The 12,903-nt window shown below is 40.6% G+C and overlaps 1 protein-coding gene across 4 annotated transcripts in view; it reads left to right on the top strand.

Annotated features, from left to right (window-relative positions):
- anks1b (ankyrin repeat and sterile alpha motif domain containing 1B) overlaps positions 1-12,903 on the top strand; it is a 271,727-nt gene that overhangs the window by 155,622 nt on the left and 103,202 nt on the right. For all 4 annotated transcript variants that reach the window (XM_006780780.3, XM_006780779.3, XM_035906771.2 and 1 more), the window contains exon 12: positions 7,107-7,243. In XM_006780780.3, the coding sequence (XP_006780843.2) occupies positions 7,107-7,243 (137 nt within the window). The remainder of the gene's footprint in view (positions 1-7,106; positions 7,244-12,903) is intronic.

Here is a 12,903-nt window from a genome sequence, read left to right as displayed (position 1 = left end):
GCATGCACTTCTAGAAGGGAAGACGAGGCCGATGTCCCTCTGCAAAATCTTCACCCCTTTGTTAGTTACAGCCAGCTTTATAGAGGCGACCCCATCATAAAACCCCCATGGTGTGCTCCAAACTCTGTGTCTGTGTGTATGCACGAGCACGTGAGTGCCTGTGTGTGCGCGTACCTGTATGCCTATGTGAGTGAATGTATGTGCGCACCCGTATGCCTATGTGAGCGCACGTGAGTGAATGTATGTGCGTACCTGTATGTATGTGTGAGTGCGCGAGAGTGAGTGTGCATGTGGGTGTGGGTGCGTAACAGTTAAAGCACTGTGGGTGTAGGTGACTCCCTAGAGGTCATAAAAACCCATCTCCCTTCCAGACCACAGTTATCCAGTTACAAATGTTGAGACCCCCACCCAGATATCCTCTGGGGAATTTCCACTCAGCATTAACTCCTCTTTGTCTTAGTTTCACAGTCCAACTGGGGAGGGTCTCCTAAAATCTACTCCTAAGTTCATGACACAATCAGGCCTTTATTACATTGAGGGCAGTGTCAGTGTCTCTACAATAATTCTACATTCTATGTTAACACATTTCTAAACTCTAAATCAGCTAAACATTCCTACAACACCTTATTGCTTCTGCTCCTGTTTCTATTTTTATTGCACCGAGCATATAAAAGGCACAAGAATTTCCTTTGGGATTAATAAAGTTCTTATCTCTTTTATTAATTTTTGTATCAGTATAGTCAGTATGTAAATAAATAAATAAATAAATAACCTGAGCAGCAACTGTACTTTGTCTGAAATGCAACAGAAGATCAGCTGATGTCTGTTTATAGTAGAACTCACAAATTCAGCATGAACACAATTTCCACCCAAGGTGGGAACAATGGCAACTTCTGTACAAAAGGGCTCTTCACAAAATATAAATACACTGAATGACTAAAGATACAGACCAAAAATAGTACTGAATTGGCCTCGATTTAATGAGGATCTTAAAGATTATTACTCTCAATTCCCTGTGTGGATTTAAAATTATCCTAAGCTGAAACCCCAAACCATAGGGATTGGCTAAAGCATCTTTGCTGTAGTGCACGGGTAAATAAAACTTTCAAACTTCCTCTTTTTTCAATTCCAACTGTAGTGTTAAAAAAACACAGAAGCTCAGCTGTAAGTTGACACTGACTTGCAAGGTTGCATGCACACACACACACTATACATATGAAATACCCCCAGAGTGGCAGAGAGGCAGAACTGACAGCCCAAAGAACGTGTCTAAAATTGACAGTTTTTGTCTTGTTAGATGACCAGGAAGTGGACAGCTGATTGAATGCTTGCACACACCGAGCATTCACTTAGACACACAGGTCCTCTACAGGGTGCTGTAAAGAGCAGGGCAGCTGGTCTTGGATCAACACAGAGTTATATTTGAATATATCCAGGCTCTATTATAAGACACAGAAACTGTACAATGAAACATTTCGGCGCTTCCCAGTATCAAGGATGTGAACAGGTACAACATCCATCAGAGATTACATTTTGACACCCATAAACATGTGCACTTTTGTATGCACACTGACATACAAACATGCATTCTCTTTGGCAAGGACAGCTAAGAGTGTTTCCCAGGAGTGAGCCCAAGGCAGGTGTAAAGGCAGAAAACAGACACATTCACACACACATCTTACATCCATCATCAAAAACAGTGTTGACAGGCGTATTCAATAGGACAAAACCTCAATCCCTATCTATATATAACCCTCCTTCCTTTTTTCTCTCTCTCCCATTTTTTTCACTCTTTATTTTATCTATTTACGCCCACATTTAAACATTGATTCAGCTCCAGGCAGTTCTTTTATGGTGCATGCGCGCGTGTATGTGTGCATGCGCATGCTCGTGTGTGTTTGCAAACATGTTTGATAGATGTGAGAGCATGCTGTGAAGCTGTGTCACTTTCCCCCTGCAGGACAGATGTGCCTGCGTGATTGTGTGGCTTCACGTCTGCAGCCAGACTGTCAAAAAATCAAAATCAAAATAGGATGGAAGATGGTAGCAATTTCTAAACCAGAATCAGACATTTTTGGTTTTAAAGCTGCTTCACAATAGAGCTGCAAAACTGGTAACTTCAGGTTGCTGGAGTATACAGAAAATCTTCCATGAAAAGAAATACAGTTCTTTTATTTATTTATTTAGCATTTAAGGACTTCAGGGAGTTTTAGCTGCGTCTGGAAATGGTCTCTTATGAGGTTTACATCTTTGCAAATTGTGTTTCTCTCTGTTGCTCGATTATTGTTCCTGCTAGCATTTTCTCAGTGTTTATGATTTCTTCTCTAATGAGCCTCATTCTTTTGTGTTACTGTGAAAATTGGTCCTACTTGCTGTTTTTCTGGATTCTTGTTAAAATGCTGTTTGGTAGATTTTTGAAAAATCTTAAGTTATTAAATGTCAATAAAGAATATGCAATTATTTCCATAAGTTTTTTTTGGGGGGGGGGGGGAATTTGCCTCTGTACACCATCACAGTAGATTTTAAATCAAACAAAAACCAGTGCTTCATTTTTAGGAGCTTAAAATAAATTGGACAACTGACTGATAAGCAGTTGTGTGGCAAGGTGAGGCCTGCTCTATAATTGTACGATAGACTGAACTGATTGAAGATCCGAAGTTGGGTCCAAGTGTATTTGCTTTCGGTAGCTTTTTACTGGATACAAGGCCCAGAGAGATGTTGATAAGAGTGAGAGGCCATCATTTTCAATCAGAGAGATACCAAAGCTTTAGAAGTGGCGCAACCCACAGCGTGGATATAATGCAGGGCGGTGGATCTTATGTTAAAGCGTGAGCTCGTATTACTGTCAGTGGAACTGGCTTACTAGTATTTACTGATGATCTGACTGCTGATAGAAGTACCGGTAGCTGGATGAAATGTCAGATTTAGCCAAATGGATAATGACCTAAAGTGTACTGAAAAAGGATCCCAAGTTTCCCAGAATATATAAGAAATGTGTGGTTGTTAAATGTTGACTTAAAAACAGATGGCAACAGTGTTTGTCAGCTAAGACCAGCTACACTGACTGACTGTAAATGGCTTCATCTCAAACTTATAATCCAGGGCAGAAGCTTCATTTGATACACCAGACACCGTATCTGCTGTATTTTATTTCTTCTCTATTTGGCTCACTTTATTTTTGGGCTGATTTCAACCTTTTAGACTGAATATTGTTCCACCAGGAATGTCTTCAGGGATCTAATGCATCTGCTGCTATCCTTTTTTTCTTATGGCTTTCTCAAAAGTTACCATGTTCTTTTTAATTATTAAGAAATTCTGTCATAATAAGTAACAAAAAATGTAGAGTTTACTTTCAATTACAGTAAAAAGAAAATCTGAATACAACTTTATTTTTATCCTTTTCAGTTTGTTCACAAATAATTTGGTACCTCTTCTTGCTTTTTTTTTCCCACATGAAGATTCGAATTCCTCCTTTGCAGGCTGACATCCTGGTAAATGTAAAGTAAAGGCGTTTGTCGCTCATTAAATTACAGGACGCTGTATGTGTCATTATGCAAAACATCAGCAGCAGCCCCACATTTCTCCCTTTTTTATACATTTGTTCTTTTTGAATAGGTGAAGATGATTTGTGGGAGTTGTGAAAAATCACACCATCAACGACATCCAAGTTGAAACAACAACAGGGAGCACTGCTTTTATTTCAGTTTCCATTTGAAATGAGCTAAGTGGTCGATCATATTTGGACCTGCCACATAATTAAAAGTTATGCGATTATCTTGTAAGAATGCTGTGTTCTGCTGGGACACCGTGCGTCTGGGCATTCATATCAAAGTTACCCACCTTAACATTGTTGCAGCCCAAGCAGATGGCAGCACTCTCCCTACATAGGAGCAAAAATAATCAATCCGCAGAACTAATTAATTCATCCAATCCAGGATGCACAGGAACAAGCCTGAAACACTACCAGAGGTCCAATGCCAGATGCCACAGGACACCCCCACAGAGCTGCTGGCTCATTTTAGAACATGCTAGAGCTCTATTGGTGGCACAAGGGGGGGGTCGTACATACACATAGTAGGCACGTGGTTTTAATGTTGTCGCTTTAGTTAAGAGACAATCCCTGGAAATCAGATGAAATATATAATTCTGTTCTTAGTGCTGTTGTGTCAGTGTGTACATGTATGCACAGGTAATAGTCCCGACTGGGTCTCACACCTTAATTGGATGATATTCTGGCATCTGATCGAGTCCATGTAGGCAGGTGGTAACTGACAGAAAACATCTAGCGAGTGTGTGTGTGTGTGTGTGTGTGTGTGTGTGTCTGATGACAATATTGCGAGAAAGCTGTGTTAGTCTGGGTATTGTGTCTCTTCCAGTTGATTAAGACAAATGCTTTCTCCCACTGAAAGTTAATTCAGTCGACTTCAGCACTTCTCTCTTCTTCCTTCCTTTCTTGTCTTTTCCTTTTCCTTTTTCCTCCCCTCTTCTCTGCTAAAGGATAATGCACTGGGGAAATTAGCTCAGATACTCTGTAATCAACTGCACACACTGAGTGTGTGTGTATAGAAAACTGAGATAGACATCAAACTGCTCTGGACAGCAGTCACGTTTTCCTGCTGTGGTTGTTGCTGAAGCTTGTAAAATTACAAAATGGCATTCACCTCTCTTTGGTTCTCTTCAGTGATAAAACAACTGTGACTACCAGGTCACTATTAGGCGGAAGTACTGTACATAATACAGGGCTCTAGACTAACTTTTTGCCATGGGCGTACCGGTACGCCTAACTTTAAAAAGTTAGGCATACCGGCACAAAAGTTAGGCGCACACAAATTTTATAACAATTTATATAATATAATGTGTTTTTCTGGATACACTGTGCCTTTTCAGCATTCAAAGATTGATGACACCGTGTCAGAGCACTGGCTATGAATTTCAGAAGGATCAGGCCTTAACTTAACAGAAAAGTTATCAATAGTTCTTTTCCTATTACAGCTACATCCACTTCTGTCGTGCCTAGGCTGCTCACTAGGTCTGGGTATCATCACTGATTTCTATAATCCATTCGATTCCGGTTTTCAAATTCCCAATTCGATTCAACTTCGCCTCAGACAGTCAGAAATATTATAATTCTGATCATTTATCAGTACTGACTTCATCAGAATTGTGAACATCACAGCAGATGCCTTTGTGTGAAAGTAACTGAGAATAAAACACAGAAAAACATGAAGGAGATTTTCCTGGTCTGGCTTTTTATAGCAGATAACCTTAAAAATATTCTACAATGTTCTGCATATAAAGTTTAAATTTCTTCAGTTTTGAACAACAGAAAAAATAGGCTTTCTTGTCCGAGGTCATTTAAGTGAAAAAAAGAAAAAGAAAAGAAAAGGACAGCAGCCGACAGTGCTGTAAACAACGGTAGACTGGTGGGTAATAAGCGAATGAATAATACAGAAAACAGAGATTGGAGACGGGAAACTGTTCTTGAAGTACAGAGAGAGATAGAGAGAGAGCTAGCTGTGCATGAAGTGTGATTTTAATAGTTGTGGAAGCAAAACAGCAAAATTCATGACGACATTGATCAAATGTGAAGCGCAGTTTGCTGCTTCTTTTGCTGCTTCTTTTGCTGCTTCTTTTGCTGCTGGCTCTGCGAATTTTGGTTGGAGAGAGACAAAACCTGCAGCTCAGAATCAGCGCAAAAAGACGTAATCACAGCGCGGACCGGACGCATCAGAATCGCTAAGCTCCGAAAGCGTGTCCGTGTTCGGGCCGTCGGGTGAGAAAGCCGAGAAAGACTAAGTTGATTCTGATGCGTCGGGTCCGTTCTGTGTTTGCGTCTTTGTGTGGAATCCGTGTACCTGCTCTCATTTGCTGTTTGGAATCATTTGGAAGCATTTACATCCATCACCCATAACATTATGACCACTTACAAGTGAAGTGAATGACACTGATTATCTCTTCATTGTGGCACCTGTCGGTGGGCGGGATATATTAGGGAACAAATGAACATTTTGTCCTCCAAGTTGATGTGTTAGGAACAGGAAAAATGGGCAAGATTAAGGATTTGGGACAGTCTGACCAGGGCCAAATTGTGATAGCTAGACGACTGGGTCAGAAATTGTGATGTGTTTCCGGTCTGCAGAGGTCATTATCCATCAAATGTGGTCAGAGGAGGGAACAGTCGAGAACCAGCAACAGGGTCAAGGGCAGCCAAGGTTCACTGATGGATGTGCGGCGTTAGGGTTGGCGTGTGTGGTCAGATCCAACAGATGAGCTATCTTAGGTCAAATTGCCTAAAAATTTAATGCTGTTTCTGATAGAAAGCCAATAGAAAAAGCAGTGCTTTGCTGTTTGTTGGTATGTGGCTGCATAGGCATAGACTAATCAGGGTGCCCATGTAGATCATTTTCGCCAACAATGGGCACATGAGCATCAGAGTTGGATGGGAAAAGGTAGCCTGGTCTGATGATTCATGTTTTCTTTTACATCATGTGGAAGGCCAGGTGCATTGCTTACCTGGGGAATACCTGGACCCATGATCCACTATGGCAAGAAGGCAAGTCGGTGTGATACTCCGGGAACTGCTCTGCCGGGAAACTTTGGGTCCTGTCATTCACGTGGATGCCACTTTGATCAAGCATCTGTGTGATGAGCTGGACAAACAATTCCAATCCACACACAACTTACAGGACTTAAAGGATTTGTTGCTAACTTCTTTGTGCCAGATACCACAGCACACCTTCAGTGGTCTAGTGGAGTCCATGCCTCAATGGGTAAAGATGGTTTTGTCAGTTAAAGGTGACCCAACAATATTAGGCAGGTGCACACAATGCTATGCCTGATCGGTGTATATTGCAGTATTTTGACTGGCTGTTGTTAAATGTCTGTCCCATAATACTACATTTATTCTGTGTTATTTTGTTCCTTGACTTTAACTGTGACTGTGTTTACATGCAGAGTGTAAATCCAAACACATCTGCTTGCAAGTATCGCAGAAATGGTAATCTGGCTTTAGACTCCGCCCTCCTGTGGATGATGAAGGGGGTAAAAAGGGCAAGTCTTCCCCTCTTCTTTTTACTTGTCTCTCACTCTTTCTCTCTCCCTCTAAGGTCACTTGTCCCATGTAACGGTGAGTGACGGGGAGCATGGTAACCATGGCAACTGCTCAACAGGACCCACACCGGACTGCTCGCCCCCCTCCCCTGACACAGCCCTGAAGAGCATCGAGAGAGTCATCCGCCCACAGGTGAACACACACACAAACACAGACAAAAAGACTAACACACACACACACACTAATGAATGCGTTGTAGAAGCACCTGATGCATTATTGAACATCAGAGCATCCACCCACAAGTAGCTTAAACACCTGCACCCACACACACACACACACACACACACACACACACACACAATGGTAAACAACTCTCTCTGTTTCTGTTTGTCTCTCTGTTTCGTTTCATCTATCTTCCTCTCTCTGTTCCTGTTTCTAGTAGTTTAGATTATCTAAATTTTCCATTATGTTTGTGCTTATAAGCATCATATTCTGGTAGCAAAAGCTCAGACGGTCCTTTTAAACCAGGGTTGGAAAGTTTGACTGTGTTTGCTGTGTTTCTGTTCCAAATGTGATTTAATTTCCATTCTCAGTGTCTTATTTCGGTCTTATTTTAGAATATTTTCTTTAGTCACAAAACCTGCTGGAAGTTTAGCATGTGGGGGCACGTTTTGCACCACAGGTATAAAAACGTCAAACTTATGTATTTGAAGAAACAGCTTTGGAAGACAGGTATCTGCTGTGTCATCTGTGAACCTCCACGCTGACATAATGGGGTGCGATTGAGAGATTGTGGTCTGCTGCTGCACCAGCTACACTCTTTTTAATAATTCAGTTGTTGATTCATGTTAACTTTCACCTTTCACCAGCGTCTACATGTGCCGAACAACCGTTGCATGCAGCTGGGTTGTGCGTTGACTGTGGTCAGAATGCGCACCAATAGCTTGCCAGTCACTGCATTATTTAGCAGATTTTTTCCACTGGCGCATTAAATTAATATGATTTTAAAATTGAGATTTTATTTAATTTGTCTCTCTCTCATTGAGGCACCAGTGTGCATGAGCTTGAATACGTACTGACAGTTCACGCTTGCGCCTCTTTGAAATTAATGTGTGTAAGGAGAGCCTACATTGATCCATTTGTCAGAAATGCTAGTTGATCCCATCTCATCAGCTCCTTGTTTCACCGTTAGATTTTTGTCAATTACAGACTGCTCCATATTTGTCACACGTGTTTTTAGGTGGTTTTTAGACATAAGCTAAAACAGTTAATTTGGTGAATGTATGTTATTCATATTTCTTCCTGTTTGACCTGAAAAGATAGCTGGATGATTTAAAAAAAAAGATGTGATGTTCCAGTTTACTTGTAGATAGACTGGTTCTTATGTAGTGCTTTTCTGTTCTACTTAAGCACCTAAAGGGCTTTTTTACGGCATGTATTTTTAACCCATTCACACACAGATTTATACAAGCACTTTTTTCTTAGTCTAAGTACATTTACACACACATTCGCTCTCAGGAGCACTATCACTATCTTGCCTAAGGATACTTTGGCATGCAGACCACCAACCTTCTAATTAGTAGATGATCTGCGCTGCCTCCTGAGCCACAGCCGGTCCTGTACAGCCTGCATCTGCCACACTATCTTCACTAACATAGGAAACTATATGATACATTGTGAAAAAAGGTCCCCCGATGAATAGGCCTATATTACTTTCTTTTCGTGCTGGGAGTTCTATAAACTCCTTTTGTGTCACTGTCTCAGCAGCTGCTGTACCTGAATCTATGCAACTTCACTGTTTATTTTTTAATGCTAATGGCACAGATGGTACAACATTGATCACCTGATGATTATTTGAAAAATAATGATGAAGATTGCCAATTGCAGTCATTGCTAAACACAATGATCCTGCCCTTAACCCAGCACAACTCCCCATCTAGACAGATTTGTTTTTGTCGTTGTAGCGAATCATTTGTTCACTATAATAAAGGTCTAATGAGATCTACATGAAAAAGTCAAACCCAGACAGCCAGAAGTTGAAGTTCATCGTCTACTGCTTAAGAAACAGAGTCATTTATGGATATTTGTATGAAATTAAATTTTAAAAAATGCTTCATTAGGTTTATTTCAGTGAAGGAACCTCCTGTGAGCCAACTGAAGTGTGAAAGGAATGTGTATTAAATGTGTATCAGCATCATTATATCACAGATAGATGCTTTGCCTGTAATACAAAGCTTTCAAAACTCCACTTTCTGTGTACACCAGCAGCAGAATTGATTAATAATAATATGCCTCTGATCTTGAATAACTTCAAATCAACACTCGGCGATTCACACGCAACAGCAAATCAAGTTCATTAGAGACTTGGGATTAATTTATTCCTCGCTTTTTCGGTCACTGGGAAGATAGTATCAGACACCCGTGCGCAGTGCGAGCGTTTCGCACCTTGATAATTAAAGGCAGTTGTTTCTCAGTGAGCAGATGATGTGTGACATAACACTGACAAAAAATATTGAACTCATCTGCTTGTTTAGTGTAGTGTAGTAACTATCATGTCAGTGTTTTTCAAGATTTTCATTCTTGTTGAAGATTAAGACATGGCGTGAGATAAGTAGACCTTCTGACTCTCTGAATGGCCTTTACTCACCACAGCATCTTCTCTTGTTGCCCTGTTTTCTTCACCCACCCCCACCCATTATCATGGGTCTATCTTTGGCATGTTAACTAATGTGCGTAGAGGGATCACATGCGGCGCCCAGCGGGCCTCCTCTCGGCTTGAAGCGCACATAATCAAGGAGCACCAGAGTTCAATTTTATAGTGCTTAATTAATTCTCTAGAATTCATTTCATTTGATTTAATGCTCCCGCTGGCTATTTCAGCAGTACACACAAGCAAGCAAAAAGTTAGTGAACCCTCTGGAATTACCGTGATTTCTGCAATGATTACTCATATTATGTGGTCTAATCGTCATTTGACTTGTGAGGTTAAAACAACCAAACACTGGTGCTTTTCATCTCTTTTCAGACTGATTAATCACATTGTGCAGGCTGGAATAAGCAACAACATCCATTAGATGTTTCCTTTAGCTAATTATGAAAACAGTAAGCATCTCAGTTAAGCTTAGGTCAGGAATCTGAATCCAAGATCTCATTTAGTTATTTTTATTTGAAAAATGCAGGTCAGTGGCTTATTGTATCTTCTTTTCTTTTCTTTTCTTTTCTTTTCTTTTTTCTTTCTCTTTTCTTTTCTTTTCTTTCTTCTGCACTGATATTCTCCCCTGGTACAGTTTGAAATTCAGTTTTTCTCTCAGTATTTGCAAGGCGTCCAGACTCTAAAGTAGAAAGCAGCCCAAAATCATGATGCTTCCTCAACCATGTTTCCTCAAAGCAGTGATAGTAGTTTTGTGTGATTTGCATTTATGCTTCAAAATTTAGTTAACCTTAACTTTTTTGTTTGTTGTTATTGAGACCAGGTGTTTCCTCTGTGTTGCTGACAGTATTCTTATTCAGCTTTTTCTTTCTTTCTAAATTGGAAACATAGATTGCAGTTTTGTTACTACATTTTAAGGGTTTTTTTTTTACTTCTTGCAGGACTATACTTTATTGTGTATGTTACATATTTGCAGTAAAATTACTTCTAGGCAGAGTAGTACTATAGCACTCGTGAATTTGCTCTCTTTGTGAAGGACTTGAGGATTAAGGAACGTGTAGGTCTTTAGAATTGCTTTTGTAATACGCTGTTGTGTGCATCTCTGAAATGTTTTTTCTAAAATCCTGTGAATGTTATTGAGATATGACTCACACTGGCCACTCTTTGTCAAAAAGAGCAAATTTTGTGAGTAACCACACTTTAGGCACCTTTATTTGCTGAGAAAGGCACCTCTCCAACAACTCCAGTCTCATCTCCTTAATTGCGACACCTGACTCCAAGCAGCTTTGGGGGAAACTGTAAGCACAGACAACCTTTTGCTTTTTCTGACCTGCGCCATCAGCGTCTACTCAGTGTGTTTGATAAAGACATGAAAACTCTGTGTTATTAGTTTGATCAGATTGTGTTTTAATAAACACTTACCAGCCACTTTATCAGGTGTTCGCCTGTTCATTATTGCAAATTAAATTCTAATCAGCCATTCAAATGGCAGCAACTCGATTCATTTAGGCAGACAGACATGGTTAAGACAACCTGCTGAAGCCCAAACTGAGCTTTAGAATGTGCAAAAAAAGTGCTTTAAGTGACTTTGAAGGATGCATGGTTATTGATGCTAGACTCATATGAGTATCTCAGAAACTGGCGATCAACTGATTTTCCCCCAAACAAGCATCTCTAGAGTTTAGAGACTGGTCCCAAAAGGAGAAAATATCCAGTGACCGACAGTTCTCTGGGCAAAAATGCCTTATTGATGGCAGAGGTTGGACTTCTTTGAGGTAGTAGGAAGGCAACAGTAATAAGGAAAAAACACATGAACACATCAAACCTTGAAGCAGAACAGCATCAGAAGACCAGATTGGGTCCTGGTCCGGTCAGCTGAAAACAGGCAATTGAGGCTACAGTTGGCTTAAAAATTGGTCACTAGAAGGTAGTAAAAATGTTGCCTGGTCTGAGTTTTGATTTCTGATGTTTTGGTGTGCAGGATGTTTTCTTTGCACACTCTTGGCCCCTGATTTAGACTTCTAAGGGAAGTCTATTTCATAAGTTAAGATGCAGCCATAAATTCCTTTTAATCATACACCAGATCATTCCACGTGAACTGACATGCACCTCCTGAGAAATGTCGCTATACGTCCGAATGACGCAGCCAACGACTGAATAATGCGGAAGGTTAAGGCATAAATTACGATATAGACTTCCTAGAGAAGTCTTAATCTGGCAAGAACCAACTGAGCATAATTGACATCATGAAGAGTTAATAAACTGAGTACTCAGTGAGAGTTACTGAAAACAAGCAGTTTATCTCACCCTGATGGTGAGATTTTCTGCCGAACTGGCAACGTAACAATTGCATAATGGTGCAAGATCAAGTGATTTGCTGCCACGGTCTCTTTTTGCAGTGTGCCATCCCCCAAGACAAAAACCTCTCCAGTTCTGCTGCAGTGACTCAAAGTGTATACTTTTGTCATAGACCCCTAGCCAGTCACTGAAAAACACATGTGATCACTTTGTAAATGGGGAAGGAGATCACAAAGACTATGCTGACTGATATCCACAGGCTTAATGTTCAGACCGTTTTCATTTCTTTTTCCTTTGCTACTTTTCCAAAACTGTCAGCTGGACATGTTAGATCTCCACAAGCTCTTGATCACAGACATGGCCAGATGGGATGTGGAACACAGAGGGGATGAGAGATGTAAAAAGGACAGAGATCCATGCATCATGGGGTTATCAGTTTTAAACCCACTGGCTCAGTGTCCTACTTTGCTGTGTGCGCGTAAATTTTGTGTGTGTGTGTGTAAATTTTAATAACTGCTACTTGCCTACGAGAGCTTCTTGGTTATTGAGAACACATGACAGAACTTGTGTTTGCGCCCACAAAGGCTGAGTTGGTATCTTTAGCTGTAGTTGTACGTGCCAAGCTGACAAATACGCTCACTGGTCATTTTATTAGGTACACCTTGCTATCACCAGAACTGCCTTAATTCTTCTTGTCATGAATTCAACAAAGTGCTGGAAATATTCCTCAGCGATTGTTGGTCCATATTGACATGACTGCATCACAAAGTTTCTGCAGATTTGTCTGCTGCGCATGCGTGATGTGAATGTCATCTTCCACCACATCCCGGAGGAGCTCTGTTGTTTTGAGATGTAGGTGACTGTGGAGGACGTTTGAGTCCAGTGAACTCGTTGTTATGTTCAA

This window comes from Neolamprologus brichardi, chromosome 17 (genome assembly GCF_056152115.1).
Source record: "Neolamprologus brichardi isolate AB-2024 chromosome 17, ASM5615211v1, whole genome shotgun sequence".
Classification (NCBI taxonomy): Eukaryota; Metazoa; Chordata; class Actinopteri; order Cichliformes; family Cichlidae; genus Neolamprologus; species Neolamprologus brichardi.
This window is presented reverse-complemented; position numbering and strand designations above follow the sequence as displayed.